Genomic DNA, 18477 nt, shown 5'->3' with positions numbered 1-18477 from the left:
ATGGACTTTTTTAATGACCCCAACCTCTTTGTTGGGGGTTTGGAAGGGCTGGATGAAGATGGCTTCCCTTCAGCACCATCACTCGTGGATGAGTTGAACCTTGGCGCTGACTTTGAGCCCCTCCAAGTGGAGCCTCTTGGCCCAGGGAAGCACCAGAACTTGATACCACCAGTTTCTGCTAAACAAGCTATGCCTCCTTACAGTGAGCAGATGGGCAATTACATTGACCTGAAGGCACAGGATCCTATCAGGCAGGCATTTCCTGGTCCTGGTGGAGGCAGTGGCCTGATGGGAGACCAGCACGGCCAGTATCATGATGCTGCAATGAGCCAAGTACCTCAATCCAATGGGCTGTTCTGTAACAGCAGCAGTCCAATGTGGGGTAACCAAGAGCAGAATGGGAATATGTACCATCCCTTACCTCAACAGCTTTGTCATCAACAGCAGCAACCGCATAGCCAGCAACTTCATGTTGGACGACAAACACAGCAACACCATCCGTGTCATCAGCAGCAGGAGCAACAGCACAGAATGCTGCAGCAGCTGCAACAACGTCAAAGTCATCAGCAGCAGCTGTTAAGTCAGCATCAGCACCAACAAATGAACACGCAGACATTATCCCTGCAGCAACTACAGCATCACAATATCTCCTTCCACCAGGGAGGCCAACCTCGGAGCCAGCAGCAAATTCACCTTTCTCAACAGCATGACCAGCACCAACAAAATGTAGCAGGGACAAGGTTCCAACCTAGGGGCCTTCCAAATAAGTCTTATTTAGATAATCAAAATCCTGGCTCCATAAGTGGGACTTGCATACAAGCACAGCAGGGGCATGGAAGCTACCAGTTCCCCAGGAGAAATCAAGCCTTCTCAAGATCAGGCCCAGAAGACCCTAACCTTCCCTTCCCTGTACGTGGATCTGTACTTCATTCGATGCCCACATGCTCAGTAAGTTCTGCCACCGCTTATCAGCCGGCTCAGTACCCTGTCTACCCTGGAGAGCCAGAAATGCTGAGTCTCAATCCGCATTCTCTGTCCTTAACGTCTGTGTCTCGGCCCCACACCAACACTGCACCTCTTACTTCGACAGTGCCTGAACTCTCAGGAACAGGCTGTCAATTTCCTTCTCCTGCAGTTATTAATCTGCAGCGCACAACGCTCCCAATTAGCCAGGGAGAGGAATGTCCTTTCCGGGCCCTACGTAGTTCTGGAGAAAGCCAGAGGAATTGCAAGTCAGAGATATTTGTTGAATCTATGAACCGCTACTCCAACATAACCAGCCAAATGACTTCTGAACATCCTGAGAACTGCAGGACCATTAGCACCAACGGATATCAAGCATTTGAAGCCAATCCTCTGCCTTCGGATGGAGGCTTAGAGAGCCTGGAGCCTCCGGACCTCCTGCCTGACCTACTGCCCCAGCTGGAGGCTGCTCTGAACCAACATGCTGAATCAAACAGTTCCTGGGCCGATTCACGCCAGGACAAGGTACACGAGCAGAGGAAACAGGAAGGCAAGGAAGAGAAGGTAATTCTGCATTCCAAACATGCATTTCCCATGTTTTTCATCTTAAAGAATATAATTAAAAGGATAACTTTGTTTGAAGCACTTTGCAAGTTATGTAGCCATACCGTGGCTATAGCTGCACACGCTACTCTTGATCTATCAACACGACCGATGCGTGCTCTCGTTTTCATAAATTGAACTGAAGCGAATAAGTGCATTTCTGGATTAGTTTTTGTGCAGCGTGGCACAAAATCTGTTCACTTATGTAATGTTAAATGAACTATAGCACGTGGAACATGCGCGTGTCAAGTAGAAAACCTGCGATCAGGGGCGGTGTGTGTGGGGGGGGGGGTGGGGGGGAGGGCTAAACGCCTGTGCCGAGGGCCGTCTGAAAGCCCTCTGAAAATGACGATGATCTGTCCAGCCTCGTCTGCCTATCTGCTCCGTGCACCGGCAGCAGGTCAGGCCTGATTAGGCTAAGAGTGGCAGGAGTGTCTTCAGGACTTAGCTGTAAGCATACTTAGGGCTATATCAAGATGTGGGTCAGGGCAAGCCAGAGGCACTTACACACCGCCTTGCTGGACTGTGGGGGGAGGTTGCACGATGTCGTGGTAACTGCCACAGCGTCTATGTGTGTGAGTGTGCACGTGCACATGTGCCAAAGCGAGTGGGAAGAAAAGCGCGTGGTGGTGAAGAGTGGTTACCTCTTGAGGCAGGGGGCTTGGAAGATGGAGAGAGCGGTAGCTCATGGAAATAAAGAGAGGGAAACAGAGAGGAAGAGCGTGACAGGGAGAAGAGAAGTGAGGGTGGGGGGGTTGGGAGAACGCATTAGCTGGCTGTAACAGGCTTCGGGCAGTTCCTGGACCTCAGTTGGCTCGTATCTTAGCAGCAATCGACGCTGTCTCCTGCCCTACCAGTGACACATGACCAGCAGCAGAAGCAACACATGAGACAAGGATGTGTATTTCTGTACATTTAGGTGTTCTCTTTTTTGATAATTGATCGATTTCAGCCGTGCAAATAAGAATAACATTGTTTTACAAACAATTAAGCATATATTGCTGATGGCAGCAGAAATAAATGACAGATTTGCAGTAAGAGCAGAGTCAAAGCTGGAAGAGTCTCTCTTTGTCATTGACGAGACAGAAGTGTTGCTTGACATTATCTCTCGAACCCCACATTTTCGGTATCTGCACCTAAACACACAGTCACTGTTTGAAGGACTCTGCAGTCTTCTCTAACTGACAGCAGGCCCATTATGTCTCCTCCTACTTCTCAAACAAAGCTCTTCAGCCAAAGCAACAAATTGTGTTAAGTATGGCCGTTACTATTCCTCAACTGGCAGGAGGCAACAACTAAACGAGTGGTCTGCTCGTCCACAAACTCCATTTGGTCATTTCCTTTGGTCCTTGATTGAAATGGGGCCATGAACCATAGCTCCACGAGTGAGCCTGTCTGTGTCAACACCCAGCGCTGTGATGCTAACAGGCCGACTGTGCTGTTCATGTGCACTGACGTGTGAAGAACTTGCTGATGGTGTGTTTGCTGAACGGGCAAGGCATCAGAGGATAGCTGTCTGCTCCTCACTCCCCCACGTGAATTTTAGGTTTTCTAATTTAGAAAGCTGCCCCAGATTGTCCGTGGTCATTGTATACTAATACCATTTTTTTTAACCAGCTATAATTATAAATGAAGCGATCGTCTCTTCACTTTACCAATAAATGAGTTTGCCTTCGTTTTATTTGAGGGGATTGGACTGTCAGAATATTGCTGGTTGATGCCCAGCCTTCATGTCTTACATAATGTAGCTGCTGGACAGTTTTCGTGCCTCATGGCAGGGTGCGCTCGGGATTCTGTTTGTGACTGGTCGTCTACAGAGTAGGTTACAGATGGCTACAATTGGTAGCTGCAACTTTGTTTATTTGACTTTTAAAACTGAAGGAAGATATCTGAAGTGAGTGATGCTTTTGTTAAGAACGAGTGGCACATGGACTTCATTTCTAAGTAAAGGCAAGACCAGATTAAAGTTTTCTTTTATTAAATGTGCTTTTTTTGTGCTACAGTTTGTATGCGTAAAGAATGCTGATATGAGATCTTTAACATAACCCGTTAAGCTGCTCTGTAGGGTTCATAAGTTTGTACATCTGATTGCGATGACGTCAGTGCCTCACCAACCATGAACCTCACCATGAACCTCAACCTCACTGGTTTGCACCATATATCAGGGAAGGTGTTTAAATTATTTGCAATAGCCTGGTAATTCATTTTTTTTGTTAGAAGAAGTTGGTGTTCATTTTTTGTTTTACTACCTGCTGTAGTGTTTTTGAAGTAACAGGCTTGCAGCATATTCTTATATGTGCACTGAGGGTGTTGCAGTCCTTTGGCCCTTAAATACACTCTAACCTTTCTCAGAGACGAGACTTCAGATGAGATGTTCCCTTCTTCAGAATACAAACGGTGTTGGAAATCAGGATTGTTTGATGCTAATGGCCAGGGCTGCTGTAGCCACTGTAGCCCCCCCTGGCAGTGACACTGAGCAAGTTTCTCCTCCTAGTCTTTATTGCAGGTTTGGATTTATTATCTGACTCGTATTGCAGGTCACTCCTCTCAATTCTTTCCTTGGCCTTTGAGCTGTGGGCAAGGAAATGTATTGGCGTGTGTGTATGTGCGTGTGTGTGCACGCTTGCACGCTTGTAAATATGTTTAGCCTGCGCTTGAGTGAGACGCTAGCTTTGTTGCTTCCTGACCTCTCTGATGTTTATGTAACTCCAAGCTATACAGGCGACCAGAAGAGGCAGGCAATGCCATAATCAGCCCTGAAACGTGACACCATGCAGCCCCATCCCTCAACCCACCACCCATGTGTGCCCCGCACACACACACACACACACACACACACACACACACACACACACACACACACACACACACACACACACGGGGAACCTGCTGCTTCAGTGGTCACATGGTGATAGGCTGTCTGATTCACACACTTTCTCTGATCACCTCCCCCAACATCTACACATAACCCTCTCTCTCTCTCTCTCTCTCTCTCTCTCTCTCTCGCTGTCGCTCCCATCCTCCCTCTTGCTCTCTTTCTCTCCGTCTCTCTCTGTGGCAAGTGTTCTGTTTGCATCCTGCGTCATTGCTCTGTCTGCTTGGAGGCCTGCCAGATAAGGGTGGGGGCGGGCGCTAACTCAGGGTCAGAGGTAAACAGGAAGGCAGGCGGTCCTTGCCACAGGCGGAAGGGGATGGCTTAACAGAACAGGCGTGGAAGGAATTGACCTTTCCGTAAAACACGCCCACATGGCTTAGTGGATCAATCATGATGCGACACGTCATGTCCGGTCGCCACGTGTGGGCGTATGTTTTTGTGGGGAAAAAAGGCATCAGACAAACAGATGACTGGCAAAAATCTGGATATTTGCTGTTTTAGCTGTAGTTTTAGCTTTCCTGGGTATCCGGATCACTCTCCAAATTTAATGGACTCTAAGTTAGACCAAATCCCATTTTAAGTTTTTTTTTTCCCATTAATTTTCCCCAGCACTTTTTTTCTTTTTAATTCTGTTAAAAACCACTCACGTAACCTCCTTGGCGAAGGTAATCAGAGAGGGCATGAAGAGGGGTCTGAACCCTTTCCTCTTGATTTGCAGCTTGCATGAGAACTGTAATGAACGTTGGTGGCACTGCAGTCTTTGATTTGATGGCTTTCGTTACCACATTTTCACTTTGAGAGATCTTAATATCAGGCGCGTGGTCAACAGACACGGCAAGTTGCGATTCAGCAAGCGGGTTTGTGCCAGTAGGAAGTCCTTAGGTAGTTGCCATGGATCCCTGTGATGTGCAATGGGGCTTTGTCCATTGGCTGCTGGGGTTGTGTTTTGCTGCAGTCCATGTTGGATGATACGGAAACCGTTTCACTCGTTTCGCTGTTAACATCTGAAAGCGTTTTTAAACTGCTTGGATCAATAGTCTATTACACATTACTAATAGTTACTCTCTGTGTACTCTATCAAGGTACAGTATCTTAATACAGTCTAAAAAAAACAGTTAGTAGGGATAACTGACACCATGTAAAACTGTTTGCCCATTAGGAAACTTGTAAATCACTACATTATTTTATTTAAAAAAATAAAAATCCAGTTTCCGTGACATCATTGAATAAATTTGTAATATTTACTTAAGTTGGGTGGTATATGGTTCAGTCCCTGGAAACACTCTAGGCTGTTGCTATCAATCACAGCTTGTAAAGTGAGTTTGTATTTTCACTCATAAAAGATAATCTCCTTGATGGCTGTAAATATGAATTTTCTTTCAAGTCTCCAACCAAAAACATTTAAGACTAGAACATATTGATTCAAAGAATACATCTCAATATAGTGAATTTTTGTTTTTCCAAAACTAAATGCCAACTTCAAAGTCTTCAAAGTCTCCATATAAAATAAGTATTTAAATGCATGGATGCAACAAGTGCATATATGCCCGGTTGTCAAAGACAGACGACCTCGAGGCAGTGATTCCAGTATTACTGGTTTTGCTTTTAAGTGCACTTGTTTTCATCAAAAGCAGTGACTTAACTTTTCTTCGGTTTCCATGTCATCATTTTCTGCTCTCTGCACCGTCTCACAGCTTGACCGCCACCCTGTCTGTTTGCTGAATTGAGTTCAGATGCATCATGTCGTTTTGGTAGTTGCTGATCAGGTCGGTAGAGGTAGTCTTTGTGTTTGGTGAGAGGAATCCTATGTGGCTGTTCATTCCAGTAGGGATTCCTTCCATGGATTCCTTCCGCGCTCGGAGCATAAGGTGAGCGGAGAGAAAGGTACTCACTTCAACATTCTCCTGGAGGCTGCATGTCTAAGCACTCGTGTAACCGGTTCATGAATGTTCGTATTATAATTACACAAAATTGTCTGTTTGTCATGGTTCTGTTATACCTGGTGTGTCATACGCTGTGCAGACTTCAGGTCCTCCAGCTGCTTCTTCTATGGTTTTATTTCTTCTTCGTGTGTCCGTGCAGCTGCTATAAATACAGAGTTTTCCCGCTGCCTCTTCCCTTTTCATAGCTGATATCAGAAGGCCAGTCATCCATTGTACCCCAATAATTTGTGTGTCCTTCCGTCCTCGTGTTGCCCTTGTCTCCATCTGTGAATGTACTTTACTTTTATTTGTGTTGATGTTGAGCTGGAACTTCATGCGGATTCTTTGATTTATTCATGTGAAGAAAGTGTGGGGAGATGCTAACTGTGTCTCACGTCTTCTCCCCCTTTAGTTTGGGCTGGGCCGTTTGCTAGCGACGCACCTTGATTTTTATATTGTATGTCAACCGGATTAAAGGGAGCGTGCCTCCAAACGTTCCCGCTGAATCCCGTGGCTCCTTCCTGCATCACACGCTGAACGACCTACACAACGCAGAAGTCCACCGGTCACACTCGCTCTGTCTAGCTCGTCTGCAGATGTATGTTGCTTCTGTGTGTGTGTTCCTTTTGACGTAGGCTTTTGGCTCGAGTCTCACTTTGCACTGCTTCAATAATGAAGGAGTTGTAAAGGCCTGGCAGCAAGCCCCCTGCTGAATTCCCCTCCACCTCACCCTCACCCTTGCGCTCTCCTCTGCTGCCCTTGCTTTCAGTCCCTGTCTGACTCTCTGTTCGCATCCTAAGAGACCTCCTTTTAGTTCCACTCTGCAGTTTGTACCAGCGTTCCCATTAATGAATTGCGTCACCCTGCTTGCTTGTTTTGCACACGCAGTTCAGATTCACATTACTGATGTCTGACCTGCTGTGCAATGTCGCGTTCAGAGTCACCGTGTCGTTACTCAGAAGAATATTTGTTTGAAAAAAACCGACAGCCATAAAAAAACAAGACTTTTGCAGAACAGCAGAGTCTAAAGAAAATAAAAGCCTTGAGCTGTTCAATATAGAAAGCCCATGCAATTCCTCTGGGACAAATTATTCACGCAGTACCTGCAAACTTATCGCTTCCTCAGAGGCCACCTGTTCTCTTTAAGCCAATTTATTCTCTTGTTATTGGCAGCAAAGTCTCAATTCAAAAGAACAATCTGTTACTTAATTAGATACAATTTTAGAATTTGGATGATAAAGCACAACAGTTTAAAGGCCAGCATTTTTTTCTTATTGGTTTGTTGTTTCTACATAAAAAGATAGCACTCAGATGGGAGTTATTGGACACAGAGTAAAAATGTTCCTGGTTCAGCTTTGACTTAGTTCTGTGTTTAGTTTTCTTTTCTATTGAGACAGTGCAGGTGTAATCATTTCAGATTTTACTTTAGCATTAGGTGGTTCGGTCAATCTGGGTAAACAGTTGAATATCTGACTGCTCATCTTTCTTGACCTGTCGGACTTCTCTGTAGTTTTACAAAAGGCCAGATAAGTATTCCGTCATTCTCTGAGACACAAATAAGTAAAGTGAAACACTATTGGCATGTGATAGTTCCGCAGAGTACTCCACCGTTTATGTTGACATCCTCCAGACAGGTGTTTGTACACATCATGTTATTTAACAGAAAGGAGCCTTGCATTTAGAGTGTCAAAGTGTATTTGAATGGAAAATGGTCCATAGTTGGTGTGTAAAATGTGGAATAATTACTTTGTTCATTGATGACCTCTTGCTTTCTGCCACTTTGGCTTGTGTTCACTTGCTGGGCTATTCCCTCTGACCTTCCACTTTCACAGACAAAAAGGCCAGAGTATTTTTATGGGTCTTTGTGAGACAGCGACTGTCACGGGGACACCAGCATAAACAAATACACAACACACAGATTAATATCAGTTTATTTCTTTCTTTTTTTTTAATCTCTTTCAAACGTATTCAGATAGCTGATACAGAAAGGCGATGGCAGATTTATTCTCTGTCTCTCCCCGTGCCTTTTAGCTTTCTCCCCTCACAGTCACCCCCTAGTGTTCAGTTGTGTCCTTGCCATATGAGGAGGTGCAACATGCCGGGCCTCGAGCGCACGCAATGGATTTGTCCATACTCACAATATGCTAGCAATGGAAATCGATGCCTATACTGAACTTGATTAAATACACAATTCAGTTGAATGACTGCATAACAAGGAGCTGATAGGCTGTTTTGGTTAATACTTGTTGGATTTGAGTTGCTTCAGGAAGGAGGGAAGGAAACGGGGCTTATTTTCAGTTTGTCTTTGTGGTCATGGTCCTTCATGTGTGTGTGTGTGTGTACTGTGTACTATAAATATCTGGGACAGATGTTGTAACAGTGTTGAATCTTCTGAGGTCAGCTGCAGCTGTCAGGGTTGAACTTTGCTTCCTTCTTCTTTTTAAATGTTTGGTTTATTCTGTGCTTCACCGTGAAGACGCACCACTATCAGTGTCTGTATCACACTGTTTGTTTTTGAGCTGACGGCAAGTAAAATACATTGACGATTAACCATGTGACAAAAAAAAAAAGCTAAATCTCTCCCCTGGGAGCCATATTAAGGTTGTTGAAATGCATTTTAGCCATTTAAGTTTCCTCTTTATTCAAATAATCCTTCAATGAACTGGAAGTTAAAATCTTCCACGTCTGGCTTTGAATTAATAAACTTGAACTGTATCATAGAACTACATGAGAGTAAATCTGCTGCGTTTGAGCTTGAGCCCTGGGCAGTTAACCCACATCTCAGTGCTACCTCACAGATGATGGTGGGATGCAGCTATGCTTTGCTGTTTGTTTGCTCTTCTCTCCGGGGTCTCCGGTTTCCTCCCACCTCCAAAAACATGCAATTTAGGTGAATTGATCACTCCAAAATTGTCCGTAGTGTATGAGTGTGCGTGTGGGTGGTTGTCTTTCTCTGTGCGGCTCCGTGTTGCTCTGGCAGAGCGTCCGAGGCGGACCCCGCCTCTGGCCCACAGCGAGCTGCGATAGGCTCCAGCAGAACCGTGACCCGCAAGGCGGAGAAGCGGCTACAGATGAGACGATCGTCTATCTGCAAGAAGATGGCTGGATGAATTCAAAAGTCTTCCTTGTGTAGACAACTACAGTAATTACATTAAAAAAAATGACATGCCGGTAATTTGTTTTCTTACAGAGCCATTGCACCCAAAGAGATCGCCTTTATTATGGCGAGCTTCTGCACTCAGTTTCTTTTATCTGGCTTGTTCAGACCGTTTGGTCACAGTGGCGCTCGGCACACTGGAGCGATAATGCACTGTAAGACTTTCAGCGGCGCCTCTCGAGGCTACCACGCTTGGCCCAACTACTGTTACTCATGGCCCTAATAAGGGATCATTAATGCATGGTGCTGTATTTAATTGGGTGGGGGAGCATTGCTGTGCATCATGTCCCCTTTCATTTATCAACGCTGTCGCTGCCTCACACTCCAGTGAACTGGCTGCACACTGGCCTGTAGCTGCAGGCCTAATTAGCTGTCGATCTTCCTTCCTCGACATAGGAGTGCAATCTGCTAACTACATGTCATTAAGAGAGCCATAGGTAGGAGATCTGTTGGTGCATGTGGATGACGTACGGCTTCTGTGAAGAACATTAAAGGTCAATTGTAAATTCTTGGTAAACGGGACTGAGAAGTATGTCGAGGAAGTGTGAAAAAGTAATCTTCAAGGTTGGAGGTGAAGGTGACGATGGAATTATTATCTGCCTACCATGAGAGTGTAAATGTCTCTCTTCAATTTTGACAGGTTTTCCTGAAAACCATCAGATATGCCAGTTAAAATTAGTGGAGCGCTTTTATATAAACTGTAGTAGATCGGGTTGGAAGTTACTGATGCTTAAATACTATGTTTATTGGAGTCTTAAGGTCAAAGCACGTGTAGCACAGTGTTGAACAGATGTTTCCAGAAACCATTAAACGCTGTCAGTTTTACTATTGTTCTGTCCGTGGCTCGGTCCTCCCCGAGAATAGCGTTGATCCGGATCTGGATCCAGATTCTAGAATTATTTTTACATGAACAGGAATTGTGCCTGTGCTGTAACATGGGAGTGTCACTTTAAGAGGGAGGGACACGAATGGCATGATGGGAAAAAGAGTCCAGAAGGTGTCTTGTAGTACGTTCCGGAGCAGCAAGCTAGAGCAGGTTTGGCCCCTCTGATCCGGAAGCCCCGTTTTCTGTCTCACAAGATCCAATAGTCTTTTGGAGGCGAGGGTCTGCAATCTCTGATTGTGTTTCTAGTTTGTTTTGCACTTGGCACAAAAACATGACGCTGACCATCAACCATTAGTTACACACAACTGCAGCAATATCACAGTTTTCTTATTTACTGATTTCTTTCCATTTATGGATAAACCTGAACTTTTTAATTCTCGTTCTATAATAGAAGATCTCGTCGATCCACATCAGCTCAATTGATTTTTCTTATGTGCCCATGAGCACAAATTGTCTAGTTAAATTTGGTACTCCCACTTTTAAGAAGTCTGCAAGGACTTGCTGTTTGACGTGAAGATTGATTAAAATGGCTCCCTGAATGCATCATTTAGTCTTGCGGATAATAAAAATGAATTTGCTAGTCAGCTGTTAATTTGTGAGCGCTATGCTGTGCCAGAGCCGACTCTCAAGTGTTGGGTGTCAACCCACCACAAATCACTTCTGAACCTCAAACATGTGTTTTAGAACACTCGTTTTAAGTGGGAGGAATTCCAGATCGGGTGTATTTAAGATCAAAAGGTATGTTCTGGCATTCATTTCGCTATGGATACCTCTACAATCGACCATATGAGTAGCAGCTAGCGGTAGACGCTGAAGAGCCGGCGGTTTGCCATCTTTCCAGTCGGCCCCGTCTCTCAGCTCTCATTTCCCTAATGGTGAGTTAGTCGAGGCCCTCACGGAGGTTCAGGCAAGAAATGAGAGCACGGCGCTCTAATACAGTCCCTTTGATGAGGAAGTAATGGAGTGTTCAGAGACAAACACCTGTGTCTCTCCAGCCACCTTAAATCCCTCTGCACACACTCACACACACATAGGCTTCCTTTCATCATCACTGCTATTCTGTTCCCCTCCTCTTCCTCTTGCCTCCCTCCTCTCTGCTTTATGGAAGCCACTCCCCTTACACAGAACTGCAACGCTCATTTGCATATTAACTGTTTAGTTGCCGTGGATTTGTGGCTTTGTGCCTCGTGACCACACTTGTTGCATGTTTTTTTTATTACTGCCAATCATATGTAGGAACCGAGGCCAAGCAGTCATGCTCTTTAAAGCTCCGCTATACCATATCTCATACGCTCATAAGTCATGTGGCTTTAATGTCAGCTGTCGACATTTTCGTTTAGTTATTTTTTTCTTTGCATAAAAAGAGGCTTAAATGAGATTCATTGTTCATCTAACTGTTGTAATTCTAGTCAAAGCTTTCCGCCTGATTTGACCTTGGTGATCATTATTTGACAGTTGATTTGTTTAGATTGGGGGGGGCGGGGGTGTTGTTGCTCAGCACTTTGTAAGCCTGCACGGTCTGCCTCTGAGTCCAAACTCCAAGGGCCGAGCCTGGCAGGTGGCTCAGATTCCTGCTCCTGCGCACATTTGGGCAGGACAGCTGCCGTTTCACACACGTCTGCCTCACACAGAAGCAATGTGAAAGAATGTCACAATCACGCTGGCTATTCCACTGATTGTGTAACCCCCCCCCCCGTCTTGATTGAGACAAATGTCAACACTATTCTGGACACTTACACATTTCGTTATTTAGGTTTATCTGGGCTACAGACAATGTAAAGCCGTATTGTGTTGTAGCCGATACTGTATACACGCCATACTCACAAATATTTTGCTTTTGAAGACTTGTCTTACTTTGCGGATCTTGCCGTAAATAAGGATTTAGTGTCATTCGGTACCTCGGTTCTGATCCAGCGCTGCTGTTCTCTGTACCCGGCTTAAAGCCGGTCATGTGTCTGCATAAATGCTAATAGCATGTGACACTGGGTGAACGTGGTCTCTGTATCATACAGTCAAGAGTCCCCTGAAAGGTGCACTGGAAAAGGTTTTGGACGCACATCCCAGTTTCTCCTCTTGGAATAATTTCCCCTCCCCCCCCAAAGGTTGGGGTCGAATAGTATTTTTGGCTGAGGAAGGTTCCTTCCTGAATGAGTAACCCAGAAGCAGCTAATTACAGCCATATTAAGAGCCGTTTGAAGTCACTACATGCAGAACAACGATGATTCCTTTCGAAGCTCTCTCGGCAGAGCGTATCGCTTGATATTCCTGAAAGGAAAAGAGATCAGTTGTAATTCTTTGCAGCGGTCAAATGCAAGAAATGCATCTCTGAGTCCCTCACGAAAGCAACCAACTCATGACATTACACGTCCGCAGTCTTTATTAGCCACGACAACTTAAAATATACAATCAAGTCAACATGTAATGGCGACTTTGTGAATGTAACTATTATTCTAACACAGTTATCTTTATTTGTTGACACACCGCCATACTCAAACAGCAACATTCCATATGTCAGCAGCCACATTAATTACAAGGTCAATAGCACATAATTTATGCATGAAAAGCTGCAAGTCGATGAAGAGGAGGCAGGGCCTGGATGTGAGCAACAGTTGTGACCCACAACCACTCAGTCATTATAATAACACAATAATGCCACTACACTGAGGACCCTTCATAGAGGGTAATAACAGATGCATTTGTCTGCATGCGTTGCTGATAAACCACACAATGTATTAATATTAGGCTTTGTGATCAAATAGTGTTTGTTGCATACATTGCACTTATACATCAAAGTTTTTCTTTTCTTTTTTTTGCATCGTCTTTGCATGGCCGCTCCACCCCCCTTTACATTCTTCTGTCCTTCTGTGTATGTGGGACAAAGTACATCACGATGCCGATCTGCTGCATGTCGTCGTTTCACAACAGCAGACCCACGTCGGTATCATGCGCCGCCACATACTTGCATAGCTTAGCGTGAAAGCGGTCCGATTCTGGAGTCGGCTTCTCGTGATTTCAGGAAGCTTTCATTGAAGATCAAGGGAATATGTTTGAGAAACGATGATGGGAGGTTCATCTTCTGATGGTTCGACCGCAGCTGAAGAGTCAATGCAGGCTTTGAACCCACGAAGAATTGAGTTCACACTGACTGCTAGTCTTTCTGCTGTTTATCACAAATACGTTCTCAGCGCTTCGGAATTTGGCGTGCTCCCGTTCCCGTCTGTCTGTGGTGTGGGTGAAATCCAGTGCGTTGGGGGTTAAGTTGTGAAAGTTAATGTAATAACTGCTAGCACCATCTGCTGGCCTACTTCCTTACAAAGAGAGAGAGAGAGAGCAAGCGTGTGTGTGTGAGAGAGAGAGAGGAAAAAGAGAGAGAGAAAAAAAACCGAGTCTGGGTTTTAACGACATCTCTAATATTCATGCTGATGCATTTCGCTGCTTTGTGCTTTCATTCTCCGCCGCTCTGCCTGCCGGGGTCTCAACCTTACAGCGCGCACCCCAGCCAGGGAGAGAGAGGAGGGCAAGCGAGGGGGAAGGAGAAAAAAGCCAAGCGGGGTAGGGGGGGGGTGGAAAAGGAGGAAAAATCAACTGGCCAAACAAGCAGCGAAGCTAACACAAAAGCCTTTTTGTGTTTAATTAAAGGAGCAACATACCTTATCCTGGTTGGTGGAGAAGACGAGGAGCGGCTCTAAAGTGGAAGCGGCAGAGCAGAAAGAGGCAGAGCGACCAAGAAATAAGAGGAAAAAGACAGCGAGGTAACGCGTGCACGCAACGAATGGCAGGCGGAAAGAGGAATCAATGAGAGGGGAGGAGAGAGGAGGCAGGGGAAGGCAACTCGGACACACATGCACTGAAAGAGAGCGAGAGAGGACGACTGGGATGAAGCGGGACGACAACGAAGAGGCAGAATGAACGCTTCCTGGACCGCCACTCGCCTCCTCTACTGCCCACAGAGCTGCTCCCTCATCACCCTGTGAAGAGACGAGCGAGGGTGGGAGAGAGAAAGAGAGAGAGAGAGAGAGAGTGCTCCCATGCACTCCTCTTGAGCCCTGCCCGCTGGGGGAGGAGGAGACGAGCGGCTCCAGTACTTTTGCACTGCCTGAAGAGAAGAGCTGACCAGAGGAGGAGGAGGGGAGGTGAACCAGGAGAGAGAGAGAGAGGGAGAGAGAGAGAGAGGGAGGGGGGGGAGGGGGGGGGGGCACGCCGCCTCTAGGACGAGTGAGAGAAAACGACTGTTGAAAGCTAAAGAGTGAATTTGTTTGCCAGCGAAAGCGTGAACGAAAACCCGGCGAAAGGGCAAGGCTTTCGTTCGGTTCGTCCGGTCGGCGGGGGGGAGGAAAGAGGAAGAAAAAAAAAAAAGCCCCACCATGTCTACAGTGAAGAGGCCAAGAGGAAGGGTAAGTGAGCTGCTCTGGAAGGGAGGAGGGACGAGGGGGGGAGGAGGGACGAGGGGCCGACAGGAACTGAACAACCTTCTCTGCTACTGGCTCGTGCTGCACTGCCGCCATCTTGAACTCGTTGCTGCTTTATTTTCCTTTCCTCTACACTCGTTTACTTTGCTGAGCGAGACCTTATCGAGGCACGGGGGCTTCTCTACACCCCCCCCCCCCCCTCGCTCTGCACGTCGCTCTACATTCCTCACTAGGCTTCAGTTCATGTACAGTGCTTGTTGTGTATGTGTGCGTGTGCACATCAGTGTGTGTGTGTCCATGTGTTGATCCTGTCAGTCACCAGAGTCACTCCATGTGGAACTGAAAGGTGAGGGGGGGGGAGCTGGGCGACCCAGTTGGATCTTTCAGTACATTTTCATGGGCTGTAACTGACCTGACTGTTTTTCTGGGACTAGAGAGGGGTTTGAATCCCTGCAGCGCCGGCAGGCTGTAATTTCGGATATTTATAGATGTATTGCTCGGCGGCAGTGCCCTCAGTTTTGGTGCATTTTATCTATTCTCTCCATCCCTTTCTTTCCTGTACATGTTTTGCTTCCTCCTCTCACTCGCTCTTTCATGTTCTTCCGCTGTTAAGCAGTACTTTCAACCCCTCCCCCTCTTTTCTTTTTCTTTTTTTCTTTTACAATTTACTTGTGTGAGAACATTCCAGCGTGATCCAGTAAATTTCTTCCTAATAGCCTTAGCAGCATTGCTCATGTGAAAATCATAATGCGTCTCTTGTGTTTGTGTGTGTGTGTGTGTTTGTGTGCACAGTACCCCCGCCCCCCTTCCTTCCAAATAAATTGCTGCCTATTTTTCTCCCTCCCCCCCCCCCCCCCATGTGTTGTAAAGGCTGCATTTTATTCTCTTTATTTAGCTCGCTGCGTGGAAAATAAGCAGCAACTGATCGTGCCTGCATGGGCTCCTCAGGCCGACGCAGTGCATTTTTAGATTAGCTCGTCCATTTCTGGGTTACCTTCCTGTTGGGCTCAAGGCCCACCACAAGGTGCTTGTGTCGGCATAAACCACCATCACGCATCTATTATTCATAAATGATCATGTATCAGCCAGGCTGGATTATTTATGCTGCACCGGGCTACATCGAGTCGGTGTTTACAATGGTGGACCCAACACCAAAGAATATATCATTTGCATGAGGCTCTGAGTTTGTCACTTGGTTTCAGAGTCCTCTCCACGTGATCTAAATGACTTCCTTGGCGGGGGGGGGGGGGGGGGGGGGAGCGTTTTCCTTTCTCATGCTGAGGGTCTGCTGATTGATTCGCATCGGAGGCTCGGAGTTGAACCTCCACCTCCAGCATCTGAGATGGGGATTAGCAACAAGCGCTGCGGTTCACACAGTGGCCGTTGCAGTGGTCACGTCACAGCATCAGGCGATATTGCAAATTCATAAAGGTTTTGCGGTGGTTTACTCGAGCCCATGTTCCATATTTGATAAACCCCCCCCCCCGCCCTCACCTCTACGTCTTGTAACATTTAAATGGATTCTCAGTGTGCTGCCACCATTTTCCTATAAAGGAAATCAAGTCCCGCTAGCATTACTCACCGATTCGGTGACTCATTAACAGGCTTGTTCCGTTAAAGCAGCCTTGGAATGTGTGTTTTTTTACTATAATATAATTGCTCGATGTATCTTTCGACCACTTCAGTTCCTCATTTTCATATTGTCCACTTTAGCAGGTGGATGCTGTTCATGACTAACACAGCGAGCAAGTATTTTCTGGTACAAATATGTGTCTATGGGCAAATGAATGACGGTTGAAGATGCGTCATTAGGTCCCAATAGCTGCTTCTGTCCTTCATGCTCATGTTTTTTGTTTCATAAATTCCACATTCTTGTCTTTTAATCCAGGGTTCTTGTTCTCTATGTGCCGAAGCGGTTTTGAACCTTTCATTGCTCGTTAACGAAGCTAATCAGCTGCTGATAGACCGTCTTTTAATTTTGACTCCTGGTTTCTCTTCTTGGAGGTCAACGCCTCCTCTTCTTACTCCTCTTCTTCCTCCTCAGTTGGACTTTTCTTCTTCGGAAAGAAGCTCTCCAAAGACGGTTGTTTTTAATTTCCGCTAGTTCACTGCTGTTTTTTTTTTTAGCAACGGACCAAGAGGCGATTGTTACGTTGCAGAAAATCTGGTTGTTTTTCAAAATAAAACGCCTTTTAGACACTAATAATGGATACAACGGAAATTGTATACATTAGTTATTCTTTCTGTGTGGCCCGGTAACAAAGCCTCATGGACCGGTACCGGGCCGCGGCCCGGTGGTTGGAGCCCACTGGTCTAAACAATTAATGTGTTTAGACTGAGCTTCATTTAGTACATTTCCTTTTGTTTGTCCTTCTTTGTTCGAGAATCTTCTAAAAAATATGCTATTGTGCAACATCTGCTTCAGTCCCTTAACTCTGCTTTAAAAGTCTTATCTTTATATATTGAGTGTTTATATTAAGTTCTTCTATAGCCCGTATTGCACACCATCTGAGTTTGGCTTCGTGTCATCTTTAATTAATTCCAATATGTTTTTATCACTGTATATTTGCCTTTTAAGGGGATTGTGACTCTGAGTGTGGATCATCATTGTCTTTTTCTCTCCCTTTCCTTAGCCTCGAAAAAACGCTAATGGTCCCAACAACCAGCTGCGGGTTCTCAGTCCCCCAATGAAGAGCAGCTCCTCGTCTTCCTCGTCATCTTCCTCTTCTTCTTCTTCATACAGCTCCTCGTCAGAAAAGAGGACACCACGGAGGACGCATCATCAGGTCGAGTCAAATTTACAGGAAAAGCAGGAGAAGGCAAACCGGATAATATCAGAGGCTATCGCTAAGGCCCGGCAGCGCGGCGAGAAGAACATTCCCAGAGTTATGAGCCCCGAGAGCTTCCCCGGCTCTTCCTCGCAGTATAGGGCCCACCGTGACCGTGAACGCAAAGGAAACGGCAAGGCCAGGCTCAAAGAGAAGTCCTGTAGGAAGGCCTGCATTGTACCCTCGTCTAAGCCCAAGCAGAAGGCCAAGATTGGGTATGTAGTCGCCGCATGCTATGGTGTTCTGTAAACTGCGGAGAGGAGAGCTTTAGTAAGGTCCTCCTACCCAAAGCCATGCAATACATGTGGCTTATTATGATGAACCTTTAACACCGTGAAAGGACAGTCATACATGTTATAATTATTTATGCAACTTATCAATCTCTCGATACGGTAATTGTTTAATAAATATCTTTATTCGATAATAGCAAACACTGTGAGAAATGCACATCATGTGATTAATTCATACAATAATGCTGTGTGTGTCGAATGAGTGGATTTTACTGGTATATTGGACCAGCAGATTTCCCTTCTGTAAGGGTTGGATTTGAATTAATCCTGTACAATAATGAATATCAACCCATTTGAATGTGTTAATAACGATATGTGTGATGATAGAAGTCCCTCACCTGTCGGTGTGTGCGTGGCTCACTTCTGAGGCCTCTCTGTAAATGGATTCTTAGCAAATAATACATGTCTGATCTGCCCATATCAATTTCATCTTAAATTGAACAACTTTCATCAAGTCCCAGGCATTTTGATAGAAGAAGACTTTACTTCCAGTTTAAGACTTTCACAATCTGAGATCAGACAAAAATAATCTGACGAAGCAAAG

At 45.6% G+C, this 18477-nt stretch overlaps 1 protein-coding gene across 1 annotated transcript in view; it reads left to right on the top strand.

Moving 5' to 3' along the window:
* The window catches only part of chd9 (chromodomain helicase DNA binding protein 9), a 52457-nt gene continuing 33980 nt past the window's right edge, over positions 1–18477 (top strand). Inside the window, exons 1-2 of the mRNA XM_068739116.1 lie at positions 1–1527; positions 17449–17858. Coding sequence (XP_068595217.1) covers positions 1–1527; positions 17449–17858 — 1937 coding nt within the window. The remainder of the gene's footprint in view (positions 1528–17448; positions 17859–18477) is intronic.

Source organism: Brachionichthys hirsutus, chromosome 1 (genome assembly GCF_040956055.1).
Source record: "Brachionichthys hirsutus isolate HB-005 chromosome 1, CSIRO-AGI_Bhir_v1, whole genome shotgun sequence".
NCBI lineage: Eukaryota > Metazoa > Chordata > Actinopteri > Lophiiformes > Brachionichthyidae > Brachionichthys > Brachionichthys hirsutus.
This window is presented reverse-complemented; position numbering and strand designations above follow the sequence as displayed.